Source organism: Pseudonaja textilis, chromosome 7 (assembly GCF_049901715.1).
Source record: "Pseudonaja textilis isolate UNSWEBS1 chromosome 7, rPseTex1.2, whole genome shotgun sequence".
Lineage (NCBI taxonomy): Eukaryota > Metazoa > Chordata > Lepidosauria > Squamata > Elapidae > Pseudonaja > Pseudonaja textilis.
This window is the reverse complement of record NC_141996.1, coordinates 18,482,203-18,508,868: the sequence shown is the minus strand read 5'-3', so window position 1 is coordinate 18,508,868 and position 26,666 is coordinate 18,482,203. Positions and strand designations below refer to the sequence as shown.

The following is a 26,666-nucleotide window of genomic DNA, read 5'->3' as shown; positions in this document are numbered from 1 at the left end:
CGAGGACCCGCCCGTGGACATGCAAGCTTTAGTATGTCCCATCCTGGGCTCTTGATGCAGCATGGAGGAGAATGGGCGTTGATAGAAGTTACCATGAACGCTCCTTCTATCTATGCTGCAAGAGAGCCCAGCCCCTCCCTTGATTCGTTTGGAGAGGGAAAGACATATTTCTGTATTCATTTTGGGCTTTCAGAGACACCTTTCAGTCTCTCAAGTATCTTTGCCAAAGCTGGGGTCTCTCCCGGGGGCTGGCTTTTATCTTAGTACAGACTCAGCTAAAAGACGTCATAGGAAAGAGTCAACCCATCCTGGGCTCTCTTGCAGCATAGATAGAAAGGGCATTCACGGTAACTTCTACCAACGCCCATTTGTTGTTGGGTATGACAAAGGAAATTATTGCTAATATAAAGAAAATGAGGAAGGTAACAATCACACCCACAGAATTTCAGGTAAAATTTATGTATTGGGCCTAGCTAACCTAGTTACATTTGGGGAAAAATATTCAGATGATATGATGTATCTATACCAGTGGTGGGATTCAAATTGTTTTACCACTGGTTTGGCGGGCATAGCTTGATGGGCATGGCTTGGTGGGCGTGCTTTGCCTAACCCCAGCGCACAGCTTTCTCCACACCAGCTGAGACCTGTAGCATCGATCAGCTGAGAGGATAAAAAAGAGAAAAGCTCAGGGGCGAGTGGGAGGGCCGATCCTGTGCTTTTCTCTTCTTTTTCCTCTCAGTTGACCCTCTCAGTTGATCCTTGGCTTTTTTTTACTACCGGTTTGGCTGAACCGGTAGCATACCACCACTGGTCTATACCTGCAAATATCATACCCATGCAAGCCATGGAATTCTCTGTGACACTCTATGGAAGAGAACTTTTGGACTTTCTGAGAAGCAGGCTAAAAGGAATATAGAAAATTTGAATTTGATATTGGAGAAGATTATTGAGAATACTGTGGACTGCTAAGAGACTAAAGAAGAGGATCAGTGAACAAATCAATCTAGAGTTTTCCACCAAGGTACAAATGGCCAGGCTCAAACTATCCTACTTCAGACACGTTATGCATGTTGGATAAGGCTCAGATGCTGAGAAAGGCAGAAAGAAAGAGTAGGCAAGGATGACCAACAGCAAGTTGAATGGATTTGTTGTAGTGGCAATGGAGAAAAATATGTTTGTGGTCCCTAAGAATCAACAGTGACTTGATGGCATGTAATCAATTAATCAAAGTAGTTACTCATCTCCTTGGTTATGTTCTTGGGTATCAACATGTATTAATTGTACAAAGGAAATTTAGAGGGAGCTATTTTTAGGTCAATGTGGTCGGATGTTCATATTGGCTTTTTTATATTTGTCCATATTGTTCATTTTTTTTCTGAATGCTTATCTTTTATTTTATTGAAAGCCTTGGAAAGACTGGTTGTTGCTTTGCTCAGTCAAGGACAGGGCTTCATATATGATGTCCTAGATCCAGCCAACAAATCAGGAATTACCTAGACTGAGTCCAGCTCTCTATTGCTCCTTGAGGAATTATAAAGGTGCAATCTGGTTTTCTTTGGTAGTTCCTTTGTATAAAGGGGATTATATGAGAGAGGCTACTTGGAGGCAAAAGGGAAGGACCTAATTTCCATCTTTTTGAGCATTTCACCATGGGGTCAGTTTATCATGTATCCAGTATTGTGCTGAACCAGAAAAAAAGGCTGGTCATAATTTATAAATTCCGATTAAAACTGGAAGGAACAATTTGTCAAGCAAAATCTACAAATACTTAAATATATTGAACAACTAAGAAGTATATAGTAAAGACAATCGTGAATGCTTTTTAGAAATCTTGGTTTTAATAATCTGAACTGAATGGCCCTGATACAACACAAATGAAACAGTAGAATAGAAGCCATAATGAGGGTTATTTAAGGATACTTCCTGTTTCTGAAGTAAGAGGCTGTTTGTTCTCAAAAGAAGTCAGTGGGGCTATTTGAGCTTGGGTATTACAGCCTTATTTTTGTTTGGGGAATAATCTGTGTCAAAAAGTTGGTGTTTTCTGAACAACATACCCGAGGGTGTGATGGCCACACTCTTTTTCTGAATCCTGAATGGGATTTTGATTCTGACAAGATGGCGTCAATTCAGAGCACAGGAATTATGTTTCAGTCTAAAATGTCTTTAGCTGTCACACAGAATGCGATTCTAACTCTAAACCAGATGGATGGACGGATGGACAAGCAAGGGCAGAAATTTAAGATTGACTTAAAGACCCCCAACGCAGAATAAATAACCTTAAATTGCATATACGAGAATAAAATTATCTAAGAAGCAATTTATATGGGGGCTACAGGTAAGGGTATTTTTACCTTGTTTTTAGCAGTAGTGGAGGATAATGTTTCAGCTTTCCACTTTCAATTTTACTGCAGATTTTGAACTGCAGGATTCAAGCAAGTCTGCAAGTTTTTTTTAGACTGTGCCTTCAGGCTGGTTGAAAAAAAAGAAGATATTTCAGCTTCAATTGGTATGTAATGGGATATGCCCATTAGTGTGGTCCTTAGCCACCCAGAGTCATTGAGAGTCAAAAGGCATACAGGTTTAATAAGTTTTAAATTAAATACAAGTTCAGTAAATCAAATTACTGCCATCCTTGTAAATAGAACAGATGTCTAGGTCAGGAATGCTTTCGAATCATAATCCAGGAAGATTTTGCGCTGTGAACAGCAGAGGGCAGGACTCACTGGAAAAGCCCCGTTAATATATGCTGACTCAAAATGTGAACTTCACTTCTGAATAGAGCCTTGTTCTGCCAAGGAATCTTTAAACATCTGTGATGAAAAATGTAGATTTGGTGACATGATCTAAGGCGGCACATTTAGCATATGCAGGATACTGTCCAAGCTTGCTGGCCCACTTATTGACCCATGCAAACTATAACCTAAAGCAAACTTTACATACCTTTATAGCTGCATATAGCAGGGGAGTGTCATGCATAATTAGAAAATTGTTTTTCAAGGAAAGAAAATCATTATTGGAGTGAATGTGGTACAACAGTTAAAGTTTTGAGCTGGAATGAAGGAGATTTGGTTTCAAATTCCCATTATACTGATCCTCTGGTCTAGACATTTTTCTAGTTCAGTTAAAGTCAAGGGAATCCTCTACTTACATATACTATAAGTTACCAGAAGAAAGTCTGGATATTAAAGTACCAATATTAATAGTTAATAACTAACTTGTGACAAAGCAAAAAACTTTTGGGCAAAGATATACAGGCGGTTGAAAAGGTGATAGGGAAACATGTAGATTTTAAGCCTGAACTATTTTTATTAGATATAATATCACTAAAACTTGATAAGAAAAGTATGTATTTAATATTACATGTCTTAGCAGTGAGGATTATTTTCTCACAGTACTGGAAAAATGAAGATATACCACGAGATGAAGAAATAGTTAAGAAGAGACTAGATTGTGCAGAAATGGATTGATTGACATTGAAAATTAAACAGAAAGAGTATGTAGAATACTATCAAACATGGAATTTACTATACCTATGGCTGGAAAAAAGGGGTGGAGATTAAGAATGTAATTTGTATTGTTAAGTAAATTAAATACCCAGACAACACAATGTTTATTAATTACTAAGAAATGTATTTACTAGAAAATCAATATAATAATAATAAAAATAGTTAATAATTAAATACAACTAGTTATAAAGTATCCAAGGATCATGAGTGTTCCTCAGAATGTTCATAAGTCTTTGCAGTGTTTTAGTGGCTGAATTTCAAGAAGCATACCAGAAAAAAAGTGTTGCAACATTTCAATCCCATGACATGAACCAGATTCAGAAGTTGTCAAGTTCTTCATGTAGGTTGTTTTAGCCATGCTTCCTTGTAGAAATATACAGGCCACTTAGAAGCTTTCTTGTTTTGTCTAAGCAAATTCTGATCATCCATTGTAATTGTCCCTGCTCTTAATTCACATTATGATTTTGAGAAGAAAGTAAAATCAAATGGCAGGATTTATTGATTTCCCATATCCTTATTTTCTACTTGAAGGAAACTAGAAAGGGTTCATGGCATATAGGAGACAGGATCGCATCCCTCTTAGCAATTCTTAGAAATGCCAGATTGGAACAAAATCAAAGATCAATAACTTCTCCACTGAGCCGAAGGGAGAATCCAGGATGTGTAGTCTCTGGTCCCCTAGCTCTGCAGACCGAGTTGAAAAACTGAGGACACACCCTCTGGTAACGGTCCCAGTTCTTCACTTGGTCTCAGCGTATTCAGGCCACCCTTTAAGGGCTCTGAATAGTTAGGATTGTAGAAGAATATTCACCCCCTGGATTAAGTTTTTTTTTCGCAGAGAGGCTTAGATCAGGTTTGACAGCTGGCTTGCCGGTTTAGCACTTTCATTTTTTTCACGCCTTTTTTCTGGTTCACCTTTTTTTGCTTATTATTTTAATTTTTTGACTTTCCTTGCTGATGGACTGTTTTTTTTCTGTTTTGTGCTAAAACTTGGGTGGAGGTGACCCTGAGAGCCTGTGTGGCCTGGGCTGGGGGCGGGAGTCGGCGTCTTATTCAACTCGCCTTCTCCCGATTCACTTTCCCTTGCCTGGGATGAGCCACAGCTTCCGCTAAGCGCTTCTGTCCCTTTTTGGTGGCGGCGGCCATTTATTTCGTTTGGGGACAATCTTGCAGTTCATCTCTAAGGATTGTCCCTTGGGGCCGTTTCTGGCCATCAGGATTAAATCCTGACCCCCCCATCCAGTCCCCAGAGTACTATGGCAGCTGCAAGATCAGTCTGCCTGATAATTGCGGTGTAGCCAGCGCCAGGCTAGCAAGCCTCTGACCTGTCAGGACTTGCTGCAATTCAAAAAGTTGTTTTTTTCAACTTTTTTTCTCTGACTCGGCTTCTGAATTGCGGAGCTGGGCTGAGCTCACCACTTTGGGTCGCACTAGCCTCCTGAAGTGGTGGACAGCTACTGTGGCTGTAGCTGACAGCATAGACTAATTTTTTTGGGTTTTTTTTTTGTTTTTTTTACTTCTTTTTCCCTTTCTCTACCCCTGTCAAGTGACAGTTACTTTTGGCAGGCTCAAAGATGGTCGCCAGGGGAGCTGATCAAGAATTGTCAGTTCCTCAGCAGGGCAGAGAGAAGGCTGTAAAGGGATCTCCTAAGCCCAGGTCTGCTGGTCTGGAGGCAACAGCTAGGATTAGAACCAGGGCTCTAGTCCCTAAGAGACCCTCTAGGGCTGAGGATAAGCAGGTTAAGTGTAGACAAAAAGCCACAGACAAACAGTTTGACAGGGCAGTGAGAGATTCCAGGATGGCTGAAAACAGAGCTACCTCTCAAACTTGGCCTCTTCAAGATGACAGGCAGCCAGACCAACTGGTAGGTAGGCAGTATATGACAGCCTGGACTCAAATACTCAGGATTTGCAGGGAATCCTCCAAATCAGGGCTGAGACCTCTCAAAAATTTTCTGAGCTGCGTCAGGAGATCTTGATGGCGGCACCTGCAGCCCAAGTCTTCAGTGGAGCCAGACCTGTGCCTGCAACCACCTTTACATCTACAGCAGCTGGCTTACGGCCTGAGGAGACCCAGATGCAAGAAATGCCATCCTTCATGAGAGCCTGGATCTCCCAAACAATAAGACAGGAATTGCAGGCAGAGGTCAACCAACTGCGCCAGCTGTCTTATTTGGACACTAACAGAGGCATCCTGCAGGGGCAGGGGCAGGCTTCCGCAGAACAGCCGATCCGCTTCAGAGAGCGCTCGGCCTCCCCTTCAGAAAGCAGCCAATTTTATGGCTCCAAGAGGGACCTCCTTCCAGAAAGGGATTTTTCGGATGTGGAGTTGGAGGTAGCGGGTCCCCCCTCCTTTAAGGGTCTTTTCCAGCTGGCTCTTTTCAAGACTCTGCTGGTTAAGGCTAAGAGCACGGCTCATCTCAAAAAGGACACGGTCACTCAGGACCTTCCCACTGAGGGAGAGGATCAGGAGGATTTCCTGTTCACTGAGAAAGCATCTGTGGTAGACGCTGTACCTGTGCCCCAGATGTTTTTGAACCTGATCAAAAAGCAGTGGGAGTCATCTGGGATGTACACTCGCCCCAGTGGGTCTGAGTCTACCTTATTTAATGTGGACAACGACCTTTGGACATTATGGAAGTGCCAAAGGTAGATGGCCCAGTGGTAGCCCTATCTTCCTCATCTGTCATCCCACCTGATGCGGAGGATGTTTTAAAGACAGAGGACCAGAAGGAGGAGATGGCGCTCCGGAGAGCTCATCAAGCTGACTCCTGGGCCTTCAGAGCATCGACGACTGCATCTTTTTTTACTCGGGCCTCTTTGTGGTGGCTGAGGCAGCTACAGGACAGAATCCCACCTGAGGATCTCAGGGTGCATCAGAACCTGAATAAGATTATAGCTGCGGCTCAATTGACTGCTGATGCCACCCTCACGTCAGCCAAATTTTCTTCCAGAGCCATGGCCTCTTCCATAACAGCATGCAGGCTTTGACAGAAATTGGCAGATGGATGTCAAAACCAAATGGAAGCTGGTGTCGGCTCTCTTTAAGGGAGAGAGGCTTTTTGGGGAGGCCCTGGATCCCTTTTTGATGGAAATCAGGGACAAGTGAAAGATCCTGCCCTCCCAGGGGAGGCGCTTTGATTACAGGTCTCATCCCTACTATAGGAAGCCCTCCTTTAAACAGGGGGAAGCTGGGGCAGGCTTTCTCCGTCAAAGTAGGCCCATTTTCCAGAGATCCTCCTCTCAGGCCGATAGACAGGCCTTTGCTGCTAGAGAGCATCAGAGGCAAGAGGGCAGAAGGTCCTTTAGGGGTTCCAACAGACCCTTCAGGTGCAGCAAGTGACGCCTGAGCCTTATCCCCCATAGGGGGCCATCTGGGAGTGTTCTGGCAGAGGTGGCAACAGACCACAATGGACGTTTGGATCCTGTCAACCTTACGATCGGGCCTCTCTCTAGAGTTTCTCTCCCCTCCCAGAGCCTTTGTGTGCTGCCCCATCTCCAGGGACCCCTCAAAGAGGGATCTCATGGAATCGGCGATCCACCATCTGCTGGACATTCGGACCATCCAGCCGGTTCTGGTGGACCAGGAGAGTCGGGGTTTCTATTCAATGTTGTTTGTTATTCCAAAGGCCTTGGGGGGTGGTGGCGAGCAATCCTCAACCTGAAAGGGCTCAATGGACATCTAATCTACCGAAGGTTCAAGATGCACTTCCTCCACTCCATTCTAGAGGGACTACGGGAGGGAAATTTTTTGGCCTTGGTAGACTTGACGGACGCCTACCTCCATGTGCCCATACACCCCAACCACCAGTTCCTGAGGTTTTGCTATGGCGGCCGCCATTTTCAATACAGGGCTCTCCTGTTCGGCCTGTCATCAGCCCCTCAGACTTTTACCAAGCTCTTGGCAGCAGTAGCAGCACACCTCAGAGCCTTACCCATAAGGATCCAATGCTATTTGGACGACATCCTGATAGCATCCTCTTCCAGACCCCAGGCGGAGGAGGATCTGATGTCGACAATCAGGATTCTTCGAAAGCATGGGTTCTCGATAAACCTGGACAAATGCCACCTAGTACCATCGACTCAGTTCTTGCATTTGGGGGTTATTATAGACACCTTGGCCTGACAGGTTTTTCTCCCACAGGAGAGTCAAGACAGTATCAGGGAAGTCACGTTGCTGATCCTGTCTTCCAGAGAGGCGCCTATCATCTTGCTGTCTCAACTTCTCGGCAAAATGATATCAAGTATCGGGATTGTCCTGTGGGTCCGTTTCCACGCCCGACCCCTTCAGTGGTTCCTGCTCCCTTACCAGAGGGCAAGGAGGGGCAACTCTCCAAGGAGGGTTCGTGTCCCCTTGCCAGTTCTTCATTTCCTCCATTGGTGGCAGTCCCGAGCCATGGATCAGGGATGCTTGTACAGGGACAACGACAGTCTCTATGGTTGGGGGGGCCCACTTGGGAGCTCACATCACCCAGGGGAGGTGGTCACAAGAGGAGCTCTCCCACAACATAAATTGGCTAGAGCTCAGGGCTGCCCGCTTAGCGCTCAAGGATCTAAGGCAAGGGGTGGTGGGGAGACATGTTCTTCTCACGGACAATGTGGCTACCAAGGCCCACATAAACCAGCAGGGGGGCACACGCTCCAGGTCTCTAATGCAGGAGGCAACTCAATTGTACAGGTGGGGGAGAGAAACTGGTTGTCCCTACGAGCAGAACATATCTCGGGAGTATCCAATGTGCAGGCAGACTGGTTGAGCAGGGCCACGGTTGACCAGTCAGAATGGTGACTGCATCCCAGTCTATTCCAGGAGATGACAGAATGCTTCCACCACCCAATTCTGGATCTCTTTGTATCACCAGAGAACACGCACCTCCTGAGGTTCTTTGCTCGATTCCCTGCCTGGGGAGCAGAAAGAGTCAACACTCTCTGGTGCAGGTGGCCCCAGGGACTATTGTATGCCTTCCCCCCACTTTCCATGATTCCAGGGGCAATCAGGAAAGTACTGATAGAAAGGGCGGAAGTTCTGTTGTAGCCCCTTACTGGCCCAGGCGTCCTTGGTTCGCTGACCTGGTGGGCTTGTCAGTCGCCAGACCCTGGAGAATTCCCCTACTCAAGATCTCCCTCAGCCAGGGCCCGATCAGGCACCCAGATCCAGCCTGGTTTCGGTTGACCGTCTGGTGCTTGAGCGGGGGATCCTGAAACGGGAGAAGTTTTCCACAAAGGTCATTCAGACATCCAGGCGGCCAGAAGACCTTCCACAACCAGGATATATAATGTAACGTGGAAGATTTTCTGCAGTTGGTGTGCTAGTCACCAATCAGAACCCACTGTTGTTTCTGTTGCAAAGGTATTAGAGTTCCTGCAGGACGGGTTGGATAGAGATCTCGCCCCCAATACCTTGAAGAGACAGGTGGCTGCCTTGGCCTCAGTGATTTCGGTCAGGGGCTCTACTTCTCTGGCCCAACACCCTAGGGTGAAAGCTTTCCTTAGGGGAGCCATGAATCTGAGGCCACCAATGGTCCACCACTACCCCACCTGGGATTTGCCTAAGGTCCTGCAAGTGCTAACTTCTCCCCCATTTGAACCCTTACATGAGGTCTGCCTTCGCCTTCTCACGTGCAAGGTGTCATTCTTGGTGGCCATTACCTCGGCCAGGCGTATTTCAGAGTTGGCGGCCTTATCCATCAGGAAGGATCTGTGTGTATTCCATGCAGACAGGGTGGTTCTGTGGTTGGACCCTACCTTCCTGCCCAAGGTGAACTCCTTATTCCATCGTTCACAAGAGTTGATTTTGCCTAATTTCTGTCCTGAGCCTACCCATGCACTGGAGAGAAAATGGCACACCTTGGACCTTAGGAGGGCTCTCCTTATTTACATTAAAAGAACTTCTTCTCTTAGGAGGACGGAAGCCCTCTTTGTTTCCTTTCAGCCATCAACTTTAAGTCGCAGGGTGACACCTTTCATAGCAGGTCGCTGGCTCAGAACCTGCATTGCAAAGGCCTATGAGTTACAGAGCCTTCCCGTACCCAGGAGCATCACAGTGCACTCAACCAGAAGTACAGCGACCACGGCAGCCTGGGCAATGCAGGCATCGATTCTGGACATTTGTAGAGCTGCGACCTGGTCATAGGTGACCCCATTCATAAGACATTACAAAATTGACTCCTTTGCCTCAGCGGAGGCATCCTTTGGAAGATGAGTCCTGCAGGGTGTGCATGTAGAGGTGGGGACCTCCGACCAATCCAGATCCTACCCGTAGGACAGCCATCAGCCAGCTTTGGTATGTCCCATCCTGGATTCTCCCTTTGGCTCAGTGGAGAAGGTGCATTGGTCCTACCTGAACGCTTCTTCTCGGGGAGTCGAAGGGAGAATTCAGTCCCACCCTGTATTCTGTCTGGTCGCAATAGGGAGGAAATGTCCCTTTTTTTCGCAGTATCAACTGAACTATCTGTTTGAGGACAAGGAGCAGTTGAATTTGCTTCAACGTCATTCAGAACTGGGGACCGTTACCAGGGGGTGTGTCCTCAGTTTTTCAACTCGGTCTGCAGAGCTAGGAGACTAGAGACTACTACCCGTCCTGGATTCTCCCTTCTGCTCCCCGAGAAGAAGCGTTCAGGTAGGATCAATGCCCCTTCACTTTCAATACAAATCTGATTATTTCACTTAATTTTAGTACTGTATTTAGAGTGGAAATTAGATATCGATCTACAGCAGTATCTCACAATCATTTATTTCTACTTGTTTATTAGTGGAAACAGCCAATAGATAATCAAACATTTGTAAGAATTATGGAAGAATAAAGTACTGTGTTCTTTACAAAGCAGAGACACGATGATAAATTTGGATTATTGCTGACTTGAGAGGCGGCTGCAGATACGTTGCTTTTCTGCCAGTGGATGTGAGTCATATTCCCGCTGAAGTTCATGTCCTTCCAGCACCAGCTGTCAGGGTTTCCCAAGTCAGCAATATTATTAGACCCCCTGAATATTCCAGCTGCACTCAGCAAGGGTTGTAACAAACACTGAGATGGTGAAGCTAGGAAGCAGCCAAACACAGCATGAGCCTCTCTATCCAGATCCTGAAAGGTTTTTTGGGTGGCCAGATGTTCTCATTACTGTCATTCCAACAAGCAGGAGCGAGCAAGGGAGGTTTAAGGGGCCTGGAAGCAATGTATAAATAGTTAGATGCAAAGCAAGGAAAGGAAAGGAAGGTTGACAACGCTTGGTTTTTTGTGTCTTATAGTGTAGCAATAGCCAAATCAAAAGTTAGATTAGAAGCTGGCTTGCTTTGGAGGAAGTTTTCTTTATGGCTTTGGGGAAGGAAAAAAACGAAAGAAATTTGTGGAATCCAGCTAATATAGAGAGTGTAAAATCTTTGGTTAGATTTCAAGATCCATTTGTGTCTCCATCATTTGCAACAGCATCACAGACTGCTTAGAATTGGGTTTTTACAGTTAACTCTCAGTTTTATGGGCCCCAGTTTACCAGATATGAAACCCCTGCACATTGCCATTTTATGCCTACATAAAAACCCATTTGCCTTATCACACACCTATGTCAAATAGCCATGTATAAAAATACTATTCATACTTAACAGACAATTGGTTGACTGGAGCTCCTCCCCATTAGACTGTAATCTTTATCTCTAGATGTTATAAATGCTGATAATTAATGCAGGTGAATTAATCAAGTTCTGTAGAAGACCAATAATGGATAAGAGCATTATATTCTTTTTTAAAAAAAAAAAACAGTCTTCAGTTTGACTCATAGATTGTTCCTTTTGATTTTGTAATAGGGAAGGCTGCTTCTCCCCAATCAGTCCGGAGACATGTCCACTGGTACAGTCCTTCCTTTCTCCAACTCGAGCATTCCTATTGGAAGGACATGTACAACTGAAGACAGGTCTGCAGACTCAGGAACGACACCTGTTCCTCTTTACTGACATCCTTGCGGTTGCTAAATCCAAGTAAGTTTTCTTGCAGAATGTGTAAGTATTCTGTAAGGGGGCGTGCATAAGTGCACCAGAGTGCCTACCATCCTTCTCCTACTGTTCCCATTTATCCATTTATTCGTATTCATTTATTATGTATATACTGATACCTGTTTGTACTTATATGTTTATATGCTATGTTCATACTTGTACTTATTTTCTCATGCATGCTTGACAAACAAATAAACAAACAAACAAACAAATAAAATAGAAATGTCCTCTTGGTAACAGTCAGCATCCCTTACTATAGTTTATGTTGTGGAGTGGGCAGGAGGCTCAAAATTGCTTACTGACATTTAGATTTCTTTAAATTATACAACAGGACATTAGATGCAAGAGGAAGGTTGGGTGGCTGGGAGGCTACTTAGCAAAAGTGAATAGCCTTTGTTATTCTGTGTGGGTTTTCATTACTAACCAATGTGCTCGTCTGAAAAAAAGAGAGGAGCCCAATTTGATTTTGTAATGAGGGCAGAAAGATTGAGTGAACGCTGTGAAATAGTTTTTTGCTTCTTCACGAGATAATAATCAAGCAGTGTGAAATTCTGGATCATTAACTGGCAGGGGACTGGGAACTCAGAGGATTCCAGTGCCTGTCACCCTTCTGTTTCCTTCTACTTTGCCTGGCTTTAAAATTAAATGATGCTGGTGCTGTTAAGTAATGAATGTGGAGCTCCAAAAAAGTCCCTTCATTTATCTGTGTCTAACGTGACCTTTGAGAATGCTTGTTCAAACTAGTAACTAGTAACTTATAAATGAAAAAAGAAACCAATTCTTCTCTTGCTGTTTTATGGCCTTATACAGTCTTAAGTTACTGGAAATATCCTTTTATGGTTTGCAAAGAGTATCAGTCTAGCTATGTTCTGCTAAGAACTTAGATTCGGCATTTATCTGTACAATTACAAATGTTTACAGGGCTTCAGAAAAGATGACTCATCAGTTACATCAGATTAGATGTTTAACTGTGATTGAGGGGTCACATAATGTTTGGAGCACGATTTGTTCAAATGTCTTCTCCATCCTTTCAGAGAAGTTCCCCCGCTCCCCAAACTTTTATAAAGGTAACCAGGTATTCATTAAACAGAGATATTAGATTAACTGAGAAACCCAAGTAGCCTAACATATACGTTGACCATCTGCCATTGAAAACAGAGGGGAAAATGTTGACTCTTGACTGTTTTTGTGTCAATTGAGATTATCACTGGAAAAATACACATCATTCAAATATTCTTGCATACAATTCAAAATGCTGGAGTGTATGCATGGCTCGTCCCCATGTGCTCATGGTACACACCATTCTTTTTCAGCTGACTGAAGAAAATAAGAATTGCATTGTTGGATTGGTACTGTCTAGTCCTGTATTTTTCTAACAACGGCCCTTCAGATGTTTTTATGAAGCTTATAAGTAAATTAATTACTAATTTATCCCCCAAATAATCATGGAAATATTCTATTCCAGCTTTCCCCAGCTGTTTGCATAATTGCCTTTTTATAGAGAAGAATGCATAGCCACAAGTTCAAGATAGTCCGCCTACCACTCCTGATTTTTTGGCAAAGAAGGATTTTTCATTACAGCTTTTCCTTCATAGTTTTTACGCATAACTGCACATGAATTGTTGCTCAGGTTTGTCTATAACTATAAATTCTGCAGTACAATGAGATTGATATGTCAGAGTTCCAGTTCATAACTTTGATTTAATTCTGAATTGTCAGAAGAATAATCATAAGATCAGTGTCAAGCTTGATTGCACACAAATAGTTTATTCAGGCTCTGTTGTGTTTAGTAACATCTTTCAAACACTTTCTGTTAACTCAGAAGCACAAGGAAGACAAAACATTATGTACATGCTTACAAAACACTGCACTTCTAAGAAACCTGTTTCTGAGATACAATCAGTGTGAGGATCAGGGTTTTGTTTTTTTCAAACTAAATAAGAACTGATTTATATATCTGCTTACTTTGCCTGTTCCAGTTTTATTTTCCATAAGCGAACTCTAATTTCATTTGAACAGAAGGGTGTCTTTTTTGTTTGTTCCAGTGCTATTCCTGAAACTGCTTTTCCCTGGGCAAAAAAGAAAATCAAGCACTGATGTCTATTGACATGTAATTATCTCCTAAAGCAATAACTGGATTTATACAACAAAGCACTGAGCATAAGAGCCCTGTCCTCCACACGCTTTGCTAACGAAGTATTAATAAATTACTTTGTGAAAAAAATAGATTGTTATGTTAACAGGACTGGATGATCTTTCCAGGCAGACATTTTTGTTTTCTCAGTTCTTATTTTAAGAACTGGTATTTTCTCTGATTTGCATGCTAATAAACATCTTTCCCTCTTGGAACATTTTACATGAGTATTATAAATTGATTTTTTTTTTTAGCTTAATCTCCGTTCAGATCAGTTCTTTCAATTCTGAGCTGTATAGGTAGTTCTCAACTTACGACAACTGGGACCAGAATTTCTGTTGTTAAGCCAGGCAGTTGTTAAGTGAGTTGCACCTGATTTCACAACTTTTTTTGTCACAGTTGTTGAGTGAATCACGGCAGTTGTTAAGGGAATCTGCCTTTCGCCATTAACTTTGCTTTGTCAGAAGCTTGGCTGGGAAAGTCACAGATGATGATCACATGACCCCGGAAAGCTGCAATTGTCGTGCCAGTTGTCAGTTGCACAAATTTTGATTATGTGTCATGGGAGGCTGCGATGAATGTGTGACAAATGGAGGTATGCCACTTCTTTTGTGTGCTGTTGTAACTTTGAATAGTCGCTAAATGAATGATTGTAACTTAAAGACTACCTATATTTGATTTACTAGGTAAGACATTGTGCAGAAGCCCTGTCCAGAAGACAAAGTTTTGTTGAGAACAAAGTAAGTTAGAATGCCAGAAAAGGAAGCAGACTCATTCCACCATGACCAGTTTGGAAGAAATGAAGGCCATAACTCTGTATTCAGGCTTTCCTGTGCTTTTCAACACAGAAATCTTCCTTACAGCCTCCAAGTGGGGATAGACCAAACTCGATCCCATCATGTGATGTATCATGATGTTTTTTGCCTTTGCAGAGCCCGCGCATGACACATCTGGCCTACAAGCCACCAGTTTGACACCCCTGTGATAGACAATCAGTTGTTCTGCTTTTGTTTTTTTCCCTTATTTTTCCCTTCCAAATGAGCCTCCCTTGGCCTTGTGAAAATGGAAGGATACACAATGATACCAATTCATAACTATCAGGCTTCATGGAAGCTTGAAGCTTCGTTCATAATTGACCCCACATTCAGTAATTGGCGAATTGTTATTGCAGTAGTCATACCCACACAGGAGAACAATATCTACAGATAGAAATCCATGGATATGTGAATGTGTCGTGCTCAGGGTTTAACTCAGAGTTTAAATCCTAAGTCTTTTTCTTTATCTTTTGTGAAAATGGATTTTTGGCTGCTAATTTACCACACTGGAATGCAGAAGAACTCCATGCTTACATAATGGTCTCCTTCGGTCTTTCCCTCCAACCTTGCTAACCTTGGCCCTCATAACATTGTGAAGCCTTAAATTGTGTGTTTTAATCAAGGTTTTAACAAAACTGTATTTTAATGCAGCTTCATGAAGCAAGAGGCCGGGTTCAATATTAGAGCTTCCATGTTACATGAATTGATCACTGTGGGAACCTTGGAAGGGAAAGAAAATAGCCTGTCTCCACACTGTAGACAATGGAAGGGGGGCTTTTCTCCCTCTCAAAGATAGGCACTCTAATGATTGGAAGTCAGGACAGCTCTATGAGGCAAAATGGAGGCTGTTCACATATCTTTTCTACCTATCTCATGGAATTCCTGCTTATTTGAGTGTATGAGCTTAATTTGAATGTTCACCCTTTATTTTCCTTAAAAAAGGTATTAAATCCTTGAGAGATTACAAGAAAAATATATTTCTCTGCCCCATAATTGTAGAATGTGCTTCATCAGTGTTTAATTGGACTTTAAAATCATTTATTGTCTTAACAGAGTGAGTACAGGTAGACCTGGACTTACAACAGTTCGTTTAGTGACCATTCAAAGTTATCACGGCACTGAAAAATGGGATCTAATGACAGTTTTTCACAATTACGACCTCTATATCATCCGCATAATCATATGATCAAAATTCAGATGCTTGGCAACTGGTTCATATTTATGACCGTTGCTGTGTCCCAAAGCAATATGATCACCTTTTGAGACCTTCTGACAAGCAAAGTCAGTGGGGAAGCCAGATTCACTTAACAACTGCGTTATGGCACAGGAGATAAAATCCTTGCGTGTCCAATCACATTTGGCCAATTAAGAATTCTGTTTCTATTAACTTATCAACTGCATATTCACTTAACAACTGTGGCAAGAAAGGTCATAAAATGAGGCAAAATTCACTTAACAAATGTCTCACTTAACAAAATTTTGGGTTCAATTGTGGTTGTAAGTTGAGGACTACTTGTAGTGTGCTGATTCATGGAATTTTATAAAAAGGACATTTATTCATTGGTTTGTTTATTTGTCACATATCTACACCGCCTATATCCACACTCACCTATGTTTCTCTAAGTAATTTCTATAAGGTCAAATTAGCCAGGTGCACTAAATAAGCACTAGTGAGGTACAGAATAAAGATCTGTAAAAACCATATTGGAGTATTAGCATAGGATTTTGCATCAGTTCACCCAGTGGTGGTATGCTACCGGTTGAGCCGAACTGGTAGTAAAAAAAAGCCTCTCAACGATCAGCTGAGAGGAGAAAAAAAATCAGCTGAGAGGAGAAAGAAGAGAAAAGCGCAGGATTGGTCCACCCACTCCTGCTCTTTCCCCTTCTTTATCCTCTCAGCTATTGGTGCTGCAGGCGTCAGCTGGTGTGGGGAAAATTGCGCGCGTTAGGCAAAGCACACTCAGCAAGCCATGCCCCCAAACTGGTAGTAAAACAATTTGAATCCCTCCACCGAGTTCATTTTCCCCTCCCTGGAGAATTTCTAATCCAAAAACAATTGATTTGGAATGCCAGAATGGACCTTAGGGGAATTGTGTAATAGAAGAAAAGTATTTGAATCTTCTTTTATTTCTGTGGACATCATGCAGGCAGCAGCTGCCAGTGAATTTTGTCCAGAGCTGTCTTTGCATCTGTGGACATTTGGGTTACTGCCAATTTCCTCGGACCAAAAGAAAAAAAAAAAAGAAAAAAAACCCACCCACTTACAATTAGATGTTTTTAGAAAAATAGAGCATTATCAATATAAGCCAGTCCTCTGAAATCCTTAAAGTTAAATGCACCCACATTTAAGACCTAAAGAACTGCATGTGATAGATGGTAGGTCTATGCTGTAGCTTAAACGAATGTTGAAAATGCTCATAACTAAGGATGAATAATTTGATTTTCGTTTCAGATTGCATCTGTCTCTTTATGGCCTGCTAATATTAATTTTAAAAAATCTCCAAAGTAAGGATTTAACTGGAATTCAAAATAGGAAGTTATAATAAACATAATGAAAAATACTAAGGTAAAAAAATGTCAGGCTTTCCTGAAAGACCAGTGGCCAGTTTAGGGCAGGATGGATCTAGAAATGTTAGAAGCATTCCTGCCGCCATTTGTCATTTGTTCAATAGCCAACATATAAAGCATGACCTCTAACTGTAATCTAGGCAAACACGACAATTTCTAGGGTCCATGCTTGCAGTTATGTGAGCTTTCAGTCTAAGTGTCAAAGGCAGGCAAACAACACAGAAAGACTTATTACTTGTAGTTTTCCATTTATGCTCACTTGCCAAGAGGAAACATTCTTGATTATTTATTAAAACAATTTATTGCAAATAACATGAATACTCTCTTGTTATAAATATATTATATGTGGTATGTAAATAAGAGTTTTGTTAATATAGTAACTATATAATTGGAACGTGTGAACAAAAATCTAAAAATCAACAATTTTCTGTATATTTCACATTTCTGAACCACCCAACTCTCTTGAAGGATTCTGGGTGGTGTACAATAAAACATCAAAATATAAAACAGTATATAAAAATTAAAATGTCAGAGTTATATTTTCATTTTATGTACAATGGCTCTCCATCAGAGTGGGAAGTATGTTTGTCCTGTTTGTATATTTTCAGAATAGTCTGAGATCCCACATATGGATTCCTGGACATATTCTTTGGCACTGAGAAGATAAAATGAATGGGCCCTAATTTCCTGCTGTATTGGTAGTGTTAGCAACTTAACAGTTGAATTACTTATTAATGTAGATTAGTTTGGGATGATACTGAAATATAGCAACTGAAATGCCTTGTAGCACTCTCTCTCTCTCTCTCTCTCTCTCTCTGTGTGTGTATGTATGAGAGAGGGGGAGGAGGGAGGGAGGGGGAGAGAGAACATATACCCTGTATGTTTTTGTTTCTTTATATTTTTCTATATTTAAAAAAAATGTGTCCTTTTTTTAAATTGCAGGTCCCAGTTACATTTCAAACTGAAGAGCCAGGCCCGCCTATCTGAAATGTGGACTGCTTCTTGCTTGGAAGAGGTCTGTGAGAGCAGCACTAATGCTGACCGATCTTTTGTTTTGGGATGGCCCACAACCAACTGTGTTGCTAGTTTCAGGTACAAGAGATTCTTTTAATTGATTTCTCTATCGTTGCATATATCCAGGGGTGATTAAAGACACTGAGCTTGTCAGCTGAAGAGCTGACAGCTCAGGTTCAAGACCCAAGTTAATGCACAATGGGGCGAGCTTCCATTCCTTACCCCAGCTCCTGCCCACTTAGCAGTTCAAAAGCGTACAAATGCGAGTAGATTAATAGGTACCACCTAGGTGGGAAGGTAACAGCATTCTGTGCACCCTCAGCGTATAGCCATGCTGGCCACATGACCACAGAAATTGTCTTCATACAACACTGGCTCCCTTGGCCAAGAAACAGAGATGAGCACCATGCCCTAGAGTCAGACATGTTTGACAGAGAAACCTTTACCTTTTGCCTATATCCAACTGAGTCACCGCTTAAGAGTCATCCTAGGTGTCAAAACTATATTCTGAAGCCATATTAATATTCAATGAGTTTAAAGAAAAGTGGATCCATACTCCTCATCTTACGAATGAAAATTTGGAATGAGGATCTGAGTTGGCATCAGGGCCTGGCTTAATGTTTAGCAGAATGTAGTTATGCTAATTCAAATTGAGGTATTTTATTTTGCCATATTCCCAGATTTGTAAAAGCTTCTTTATCTTCCCAGACTATTTGAGATAGATGGTTGGGAGAAGATAATTAGAGACACAACACTTGCAGCAGAAGAGACCCATGAAAATTAGAGCTTGTCATAGAAGCTTTTCAAAGGCCTGAAAACACAGTAGAACATCAAAAGTATGAGTGAAATTTTACAGCAACTTATGGATTGAAAAGAGGTGCTTTTGAGGGGTATTCTGATTTCTTAACGTTTAGGATTTTAACAACTAAGTCATGGAAATAAATTGGTAGTCAAGCAAAGAGCTTTACATATGACTGTATCAGTACCCAGTGATCTTGGGCCAATCAATCTTTTTCAGCCCTGGGAATGAGGCAATGGCAAGCCACATCTGAAAAATCTTGCCAAAAAAACTTCAAGGACTTGTTCAGGCAATTTCCAAGAATTGGATACAAATGAAAAAAGAGAAGTCCCTAAAAAAAGATTCTGTGTGACCTACTGTACATCTACAGTATCTCTTTCCCCCTGAAATCTACAATCTATTTACACTAAGAGGTTTCACAGTTTGATTTAGTTCAGTTTATTTCATAGTTTGGGAAAATACATAATGATTTACAATGATGTGTTTGTTGTTTGATATTCCATATCAATGAAGGAATATGTTGTAATGGATATTGTTGCTTGAGTCTCATGTTGACTTTGAAATAACCCAACTTTAAATGTTGGAGTCTCCATCAAAAGGAAATTCTAAATATGGCATAACCAATGCAGAATATAGCAATTAACCATAGAAATTAATTACATTCTCCAAAATATCCACTATATACGTTGGGGTCTGGGGATCAATTAAAAATAAATACAGATTTTAAAATTAAACTAGGCAATGTGATTAAAGTTCTTCTACAGTGTATGTTCCACTCACAAAGCACTTTTTATGAGCTGTAGTGGCATTTCAGTAGCAAAACGTGTTTCTGTTCTGGATGGAAACCTAAAGAAGGACTTTTTATATAAATAAAATAGCAGTCTGGGTTTACTGTTATTTTTTTTCCCTTTTCATTTTCAAAGAAAATTGGCCTGTTGGCTCCCTGCTTAGCAGATTTGCATATTTTACTTTGGTAGTTTATTTGCTACTCTATTCACCTATTCTGAACTGTTATCTAAGTTGGCTTATACTGTAAAGAGATTCCATTTGGAATTGATTTGCTAAAGTTTAAAAATGTGTTCTTAATTATTTCAGTTCCGTGGAGCAAAAAGAGAAGTGGTTCACTTCCCTTCAAAGGTACTTGGCTTTTTCTGTATTCATATTAGGAAGTCATTGCTAAGTTAGCCAGGTGCAAAAATTTGTATTTGAAAAGGTTCAAGCAGAAAGTATCCTGATTGTAATTTGAAACAGCTGCTTTTAACTTACTGGAAATATTCTGACACTGTCTAACATTCTAGTCCGGAACACTTCCAGCAAGATCAGAGCTAACCTGTTTGAATTCAAAACTGTTGTTGCAAAATCTTAGAAAAGATCTAATTTAGATCAAACTTTAGACAGTTTCCATTTTAGTGAATGTAGTGCAGAGGTATTCAGCTTTTTTTTTTTTAGTTAGTGGGCATATTTGAAAATTTGAGAATATAGGAAGTTGCTGAACAGTTTTCAAAATTTAGGTAGAATATAGTTATATAGAAGTGAAATAACATAATGGTTCTTGTTACCAACTCTGTACTACCATAGCTTACTTTCTTTTTCCAGGCAAGTAAGCATATTTCTTTTAAAAAATAAAACTAAAAACAGTTTAGACATTCTTTCTTTCATTTTTCTTATTTTGAAAGAAAATTTAGAGAGTTTATTCTTAGAAATGCTCATTCCTTGAAATGAAGTTGATGCTTGAGGATAGTGCTTTGCTTTGTACGATGTCAGCTTCTATATTTTTGAAAAATATAAAAAATCAGTTGAGGAAAAATGTCTGAGAAATGTGTCTGTGAATACATTGCGGTCCTTAAGTTTAGTCTAAATGAGATTATTTTATGGGCTTCAGAAATGCAATCATAAAGCCAAGTGAGAAAGACAGAGAGATGAATAGAGTGACTGAATTAGACTGAATCCTTACTGAATACTGTTTTGTTACATAGCATGAAAAAATTATCTATTTAAAGGAAATAATATTTTTAAGGAAATATGTTTATAGCTATTATTGCATGCATTATCACTTCTGTTTGGTGAATTTACTTATAAAGGCTAATTTCGATTTTTGCTTGCTTCGACAGTCGAATCAAAGAAGAGAAAGCAAAAGACTATCCCAAGAGTATTCCGTTGAAGATTCTTGCAAAGGATATTGGAAATTGTGTATATGTAAGTGTTTCTGATTCCCAGTTTGGATGAGGAGTATGTCCAATGCAAATGTTTAGTAAAGAAACAGACGATGCCCTTTTGAGTTGTACACAGAGTTCACAATCTTCTCTATTTGTTCGGCTACTCTGCCTGGTTTGTCAAATTTTTGGTTTACTACTAGTACAGTGGCTAATAGTCAGTGCTAGCATTCTTTCCTAATCAAGGGATATGTGTGTTTGAGACTCATAGAACCAAGATTGGCTAAATGCTTGGGAGTTCCATCTGTCCATCATGAATACATAAGAGTTACATGGCATTGCAAATCTTTAGTAAAGTTTAAACAGCAGTGCTTTGTTAATTTAATGTCTGTGGAGATTCTCAGTCATCCAGGTCATGGTTGTCCCAAAGACTGGACTTCCTGGTTTTTCTTTGAAGACATTTCACTTCTCTTCCAAGAAGCTTCTTCAGCTCTGACTGGATTGGATGATGGGGAGTGGAAGGATTTATACTCCTTACAAACAGCTGATCCTTTGCATTCTTTTAGAGAGTTATTTAGGCCACCTGTGTCATTAGGATCACCCGAGTAGTGCAAATGGGTGTGGAGCCTTCCTGGAACTGCTGAAAGGACAAAGTTGTAGACTGGAGATGGATGATGTCATATCCCTCCCCCTCTATTGAAAGAGGGCTGTTATAAAAACCAGGAAGTCTAGTTGCCTCTTGAAAAAGCACCTCTGGGACAATGCACTGTTAAACACAACAGTTCAGAACAGTGCAAAACAGATGCATATTTCTCTCCAGGACTGATCATTCTTAAAAATGCAATATAATAATACCAGAAATACTAGGGAGGGGGGTGGCGTTTAAAAATATGTTTGGTTTGTGGATTGCTTTTTCCCTCCCCCCATCTAGAACAGCTGGACATCCCAGGGGATCAGCTTCATTTTATCCGCAAATTGGGGTTAAGTGTGGGGGGAGGTGACATAAGCAACCCAAATTACTTTTATCACATTCTTATCAAAGGCAAGCTGTATGCAAATCTGCTGACTTACTCCCGGGTGCCGGATATCACTACTTTGCAGAAATGTTAGCTTTGTTTTGTTCATGTCATAATTATTCAGGTGCATCCTGGACCAAAAATAAACTGGGTTTCATACTGCTTCAGTTTACCTGCATAGCACTGTACTGTATAATTTTCTGTGTCTCTGTGGCGGAAGGCTATTTTGAGCAGCTGGTGAAAAGGAAATTCGCATAGATTTTGGAATTGGGAGTTTTGTGGACTGGTTTTCAACTTAATTGTGAAATGTTTTAATATGTATGTTGATTTAAAAGAAGAGATCTTTCTCCCCAAAAAGAATGTTTCTGCCTTAAATAGCCCTCTTAAGAGCTCCTGGTTAAGATTTTTGCACTCGTTGGAGATTCTTTCTGAGAGGGATTGATATTATGGATCATGGCATTTGAAGAAGTATTCCAGACTCCTGTTGGCTGTGATTACAAGATTATATTTAATAAATCTAGAAAGAAGACACACCCACCAACTTAGAGGAGTTCAGAGTCACATTTTAATTAACTAGAGCTTCTTGTGTCATACAAACTAGGAATGAGGCTTAATATTGTGGCTAAAGCCTGGAATAATATTAATTTAAAAAAAATAATAAAACTTGTGCTTACCTCATTTTGTCATAGTAGACAGTACAAAAACATTTACTTAAGGAAAGGTAAAAAGAAAAACTTTAATGTTCCTTATTTTTTCTGTAAAGAGAGTCTACCAGCCTTAAACCCACTTTTGCTTATGTACTTTGGGCTGAAATTCAATATAGCATGAAGTGCAACTACAGGGAATGTGTAAAATAAATCCCTTATTATTTAAAATCTCAAAATAAGAATATTTTTTAAAAAAACTTTGCCAAGATCTAGTTCTAGTTTACATGCAGTTAGAGCAGAGGTGTCAAACTCGATTTCATTGAGGGCCGCATCAGGGTTGTGTTTGACCTCGGGGGGGGGGCGGAGTGGGCATGGCCATGGTGGGCATGGCAAGCTTGATGTCACTCGTGTCAGGGGCACCTGTGGTGGCCCGAGCGCTATGTCAGCAAAAAACGGGTTCCCAAGCTCCGTTTTTGGCTGTGACAGCCTTCTGGAACCCTCTGCCAGCAAAAATGGAGCTTGGGGGTGTGTGTGCATGCTCCGTTTTGGCTGGCAGAGGCACCGTGGGCTGATCTTTCACTGTTTTCAGAGTGGTCCAGCAGGCCAGATCTAAACACCCCGTAGGCTGATCTGGCCCCCAGACCTTGAGTTTGACATCCCTGAGTTAGAGCATCTGGTTTTGGTTTTCATCCTTTGAGCTTACATATAGTTGTCATACCCAAATTCTGACTGCTATTTTCAGCTGCTTTTCTTTTGAGCAATCATACAGGTTCTAATGTTTCTCTTTCTTCTTCACAGTCAAAAACCTTAACCATTACTAACCTGGACACAGCAAATGATGTGATCCTTTTGGCTCTCCAGCAGCTTGGAATTAATGTGAGATTGCTTGTTTTTTATTTGTTTGTTTATTTATGTGGGCAAATAATGACACTGTTTGCAGTGTTATAAAGTAATCCTGATGCCTGAAAAACATCATTTTGCATTATACAACTTTGGCCATCTTGAAAAATAATTACAGGGATAAAGAAAGTACTTCATTCAGAGGAGGAAATATATTGTTTGAATTCAAAATTTCCCCTCCTCTGTTAAGCGGAAAATATAAACCAACTTTCCTTAAAAGTATTAATAGATAATATAGTAGAAGGTCAATTCCTTCAATTAGCATCTCTGTGTTTTGCTTTATTTGATCCAAAACTATTTCTTGTCTATTACACTTTGGGAAGTACCATATTTTTTGCAGTATAAGATACACCTGACCATAAGACACACCTAGGTTTAGAGGAGAAATACGGGCAATGACAAAGACAGAAGCAGAAGAGGCGGAGTTCAGCACTATAAAATGACCCTGCCGCTGTGGCCCATATTTTTTGCTCCATAAGATGCACAGACATTTCCACCCACTTTTGGGGAACAATAAGTGCATCTTATGGAACGAAAAATACAGTATTTGACTGGCTGGCCGCTGCTTATTAACATTTCTCAAACTCTCTTAAGTCAGGAAGTTCCCCGCATAACCACAGACAAATTTGAAAGTATAGCTCAGGTTCCTAGACACCTAATTTGTATTTCTGAAATCTTGAAAAAGTGGATTAACCAGCAGGCATCAACCAGTCCAGCTGGTACTTTTAAAATACAGCAGAGGCTCTGGTCACAACCATAATTCATTCCATAACCTTCTTTGTCTTCAGGAATTTCTGGGTCGGGGTCATATTTGATCGTCACTCGAGTATGTGTTCGTGACCAGATTCAAAAATTTTGTGATTTTTTTGGTCAGAACCTGATTTGGTTGGGGTCAGAAGCATTTGTGACCAGAGGTTCTACTGTAGCCCCTCCAAAATAATGGAAAGTTCAGAGTTGGGCTGTCTCCTACCTGTTGAAGATATGGGCTGTTTGATCCCCAACTGATTGCTGCCTTCTAGCCAGTAGCATCCATGGGAAGGCTAAAAAAGACATGTGAGATTACAGCATTGCAATTGAAGGCTTTGACTGCAGTACTATGAGTGTCGCATCTCTTTTGATATTCTCTCACCCCCCATTTTCAACAGTATGCAACACAACACTTTCAGATAGCTGCATGAAATTCCAATAATGCTTCTATTTTAGGAACACCCGCCCCAAAATTACTAGGAATTCCCCATTTCAAACAAGCAATTTTTCAAAGGACATTTTTATGAATAGAATAGAATAGAATAGAATAGAATAGAATAGAATACTTTATTGGCCAAGTGTGATTGGACACACAAGGAATTTGACTTTGGTGCATATGCTCTCAGGGTACATAAGAAAAAATAAAATACATTCGTCAAGAATCATAAGATACAACATTTAGTGATAGTCATAGTTTACTAATAAGCAATCAAATCATACTAGGAAACAAATAAAACAATATAAATTGTAAAGATACAAGCAACACGGTCATAGTCATAAGTGGGAAGAGATAGGGCACTAGGAAGTGTTATTATAGTCTAGTAGTAGAGGAATAATAGTAATACAGTCTTATAGTAAATAAGTTGACAGTGTTGTGGGAATTAGTTGTTTAGCAGAGTGATGGCATTCAGGAAAAAAACAATTTAAACAAGCTGGAATCGATATCAACCATCCAGTGCCAAAAATGCCTAAACAGTGTAGCTTGTATCACTTAAGATCTTGGAATGCTATGGCAAGCTAAGAAACAGTGGATTTTTCTTATATGAGAAAAAAAAAGACTCCAGATATCTTTGGAGATTCTTAATCATCCTGGTCACAGTTGTCCCAGAGGTGCTTTTTCTAAAAGGCAACTGGATTTTCTTGTTCATTTGTTTTTTTATTTGAAAATATTTTACTTCTCATCCAAGAAGCTGAAAAATTGAACTGAAGAAGCTTCTTGGATGAGAACCGAAACATTAAAAAAAAAAAACCCACCAAAAAAGTCAATTTGCCTTTTGGGAAAAGCATCTTTAGGACAATGGTTAATTAGCAATAAAGGAGAATATTTGTAGCTCAGGGTTAAAATTAGGGTGCTTGGTTGTTTTCTTGCAGATGTTTCATTACCCCAAGTAGGTAACATGGTGCTAGTAACACCAGTTCTGATATTTGGGTACTGAAACATCTGCAAGAAAACAAGCACCCAGGACCTCTCAATGGGTAGTTAGCCATCCTGGGGGAAGTGGGGAACGGGGTGGAGGGGGGAGACAGGGATGAAACAGAGTTTTGTGATCCAATTAGGCCAGGCCTCCCATTGACAGTTAGTCTGTTGGTGCATTGCTCCAAATGTGAGACTGGCTGAAAACTTTCCCATTGTGAGCACCAGACACTCCGATCCATATTCTCATCGGCTGTTTCCTGGAAAGATGAAGCAGAAGTGTCCCCCTCCTTATCTTCCACTTCTATTCTGTTTTTGCCCAGGAGAAAAATGGGACACATTCAAAAGGAGATTGTTTAATTTTCTGTCCACAATCACTCATATTCTGATCAAAAACTAGAAGGGTAATCCAGTTGAACGATACAGATCAGGAGTTTAACTTGGAACCAGTTTGGAATAGAATAGTATAGAAACACCAGTAGTGAAAATAATTTAAACTTTGCTGGGTTTTAGCACAGGGTATATTCTAGGAGTTTGTTTGTTTGGATTTTAGTGTAGCTTTGTATTCTTTTGTAGTTCCTGCTCTCTGGTGGCTTAGTGAATCCGCAATGCAGCCCCATATTCGCTCTCTTTTGTGTTGTTCAGTTTTGGCTTTGTGAACGTACTGTTTTTAGAAAAGAGCTTTCTGACGTGTTCCAGCTTATTGGAAATATTTGCAAAGGAGAGCTGGAAGCATGAAATCAATTGGAATGGAAACAGATTTCAAGATGGAAGAAGTACTATGTTTTTCTCTCCTTTCTCCTTTCATTTCCTTCCTTTTCAGTTCACAGTCATGCCATGTCACCACAGTCTGGGGAGTTCCATATGTGGAAACAGCAGCTGCAGTCGAGCCCTCTCCACAGCACTTAGATTGCATACAATTGTTACGCCTGGTCAAAATACAGTCTTTAGTGTCTTTACCCAAATGTGTAGG

The 26,666-nt window shown here is 40.8% G+C and overlaps 1 protein-coding gene across 3 annotated transcripts in view; it reads left to right on the top strand.

Annotated features, from left to right (window-relative positions):
• The window catches only part of ARHGAP20 (Rho GTPase activating protein 20), a 98,561-nt gene that overhangs the window by 53,263 nt on the left and 18,632 nt on the right, over positions 1 to 26,666 (top strand). For 2 of the 3 annotated variants that reach the window (XM_026708851.2, XM_087937125.1), the window contains exons 3-7: positions 11,301 to 11,471; positions 17,946 to 18,095; positions 19,912 to 19,953; positions 20,928 to 21,012; positions 23,431 to 23,508. In XM_026708851.2, coding sequence (XP_026564636.1) covers positions 11,301 to 11,471; positions 17,946 to 18,095; positions 19,912 to 19,953; positions 20,928 to 21,012; positions 23,431 to 23,508 — 526 coding nt within the window. Of the gene's footprint in view, positions 1 to 9,893; positions 10,123 to 11,300; positions 11,472 to 17,945; positions 18,096 to 19,911; positions 19,954 to 20,927; positions 21,013 to 23,430; positions 23,509 to 26,666 lie in introns of those variants that run through there. The other variant, XM_087937126.1, reaches the window with a different exon arrangement.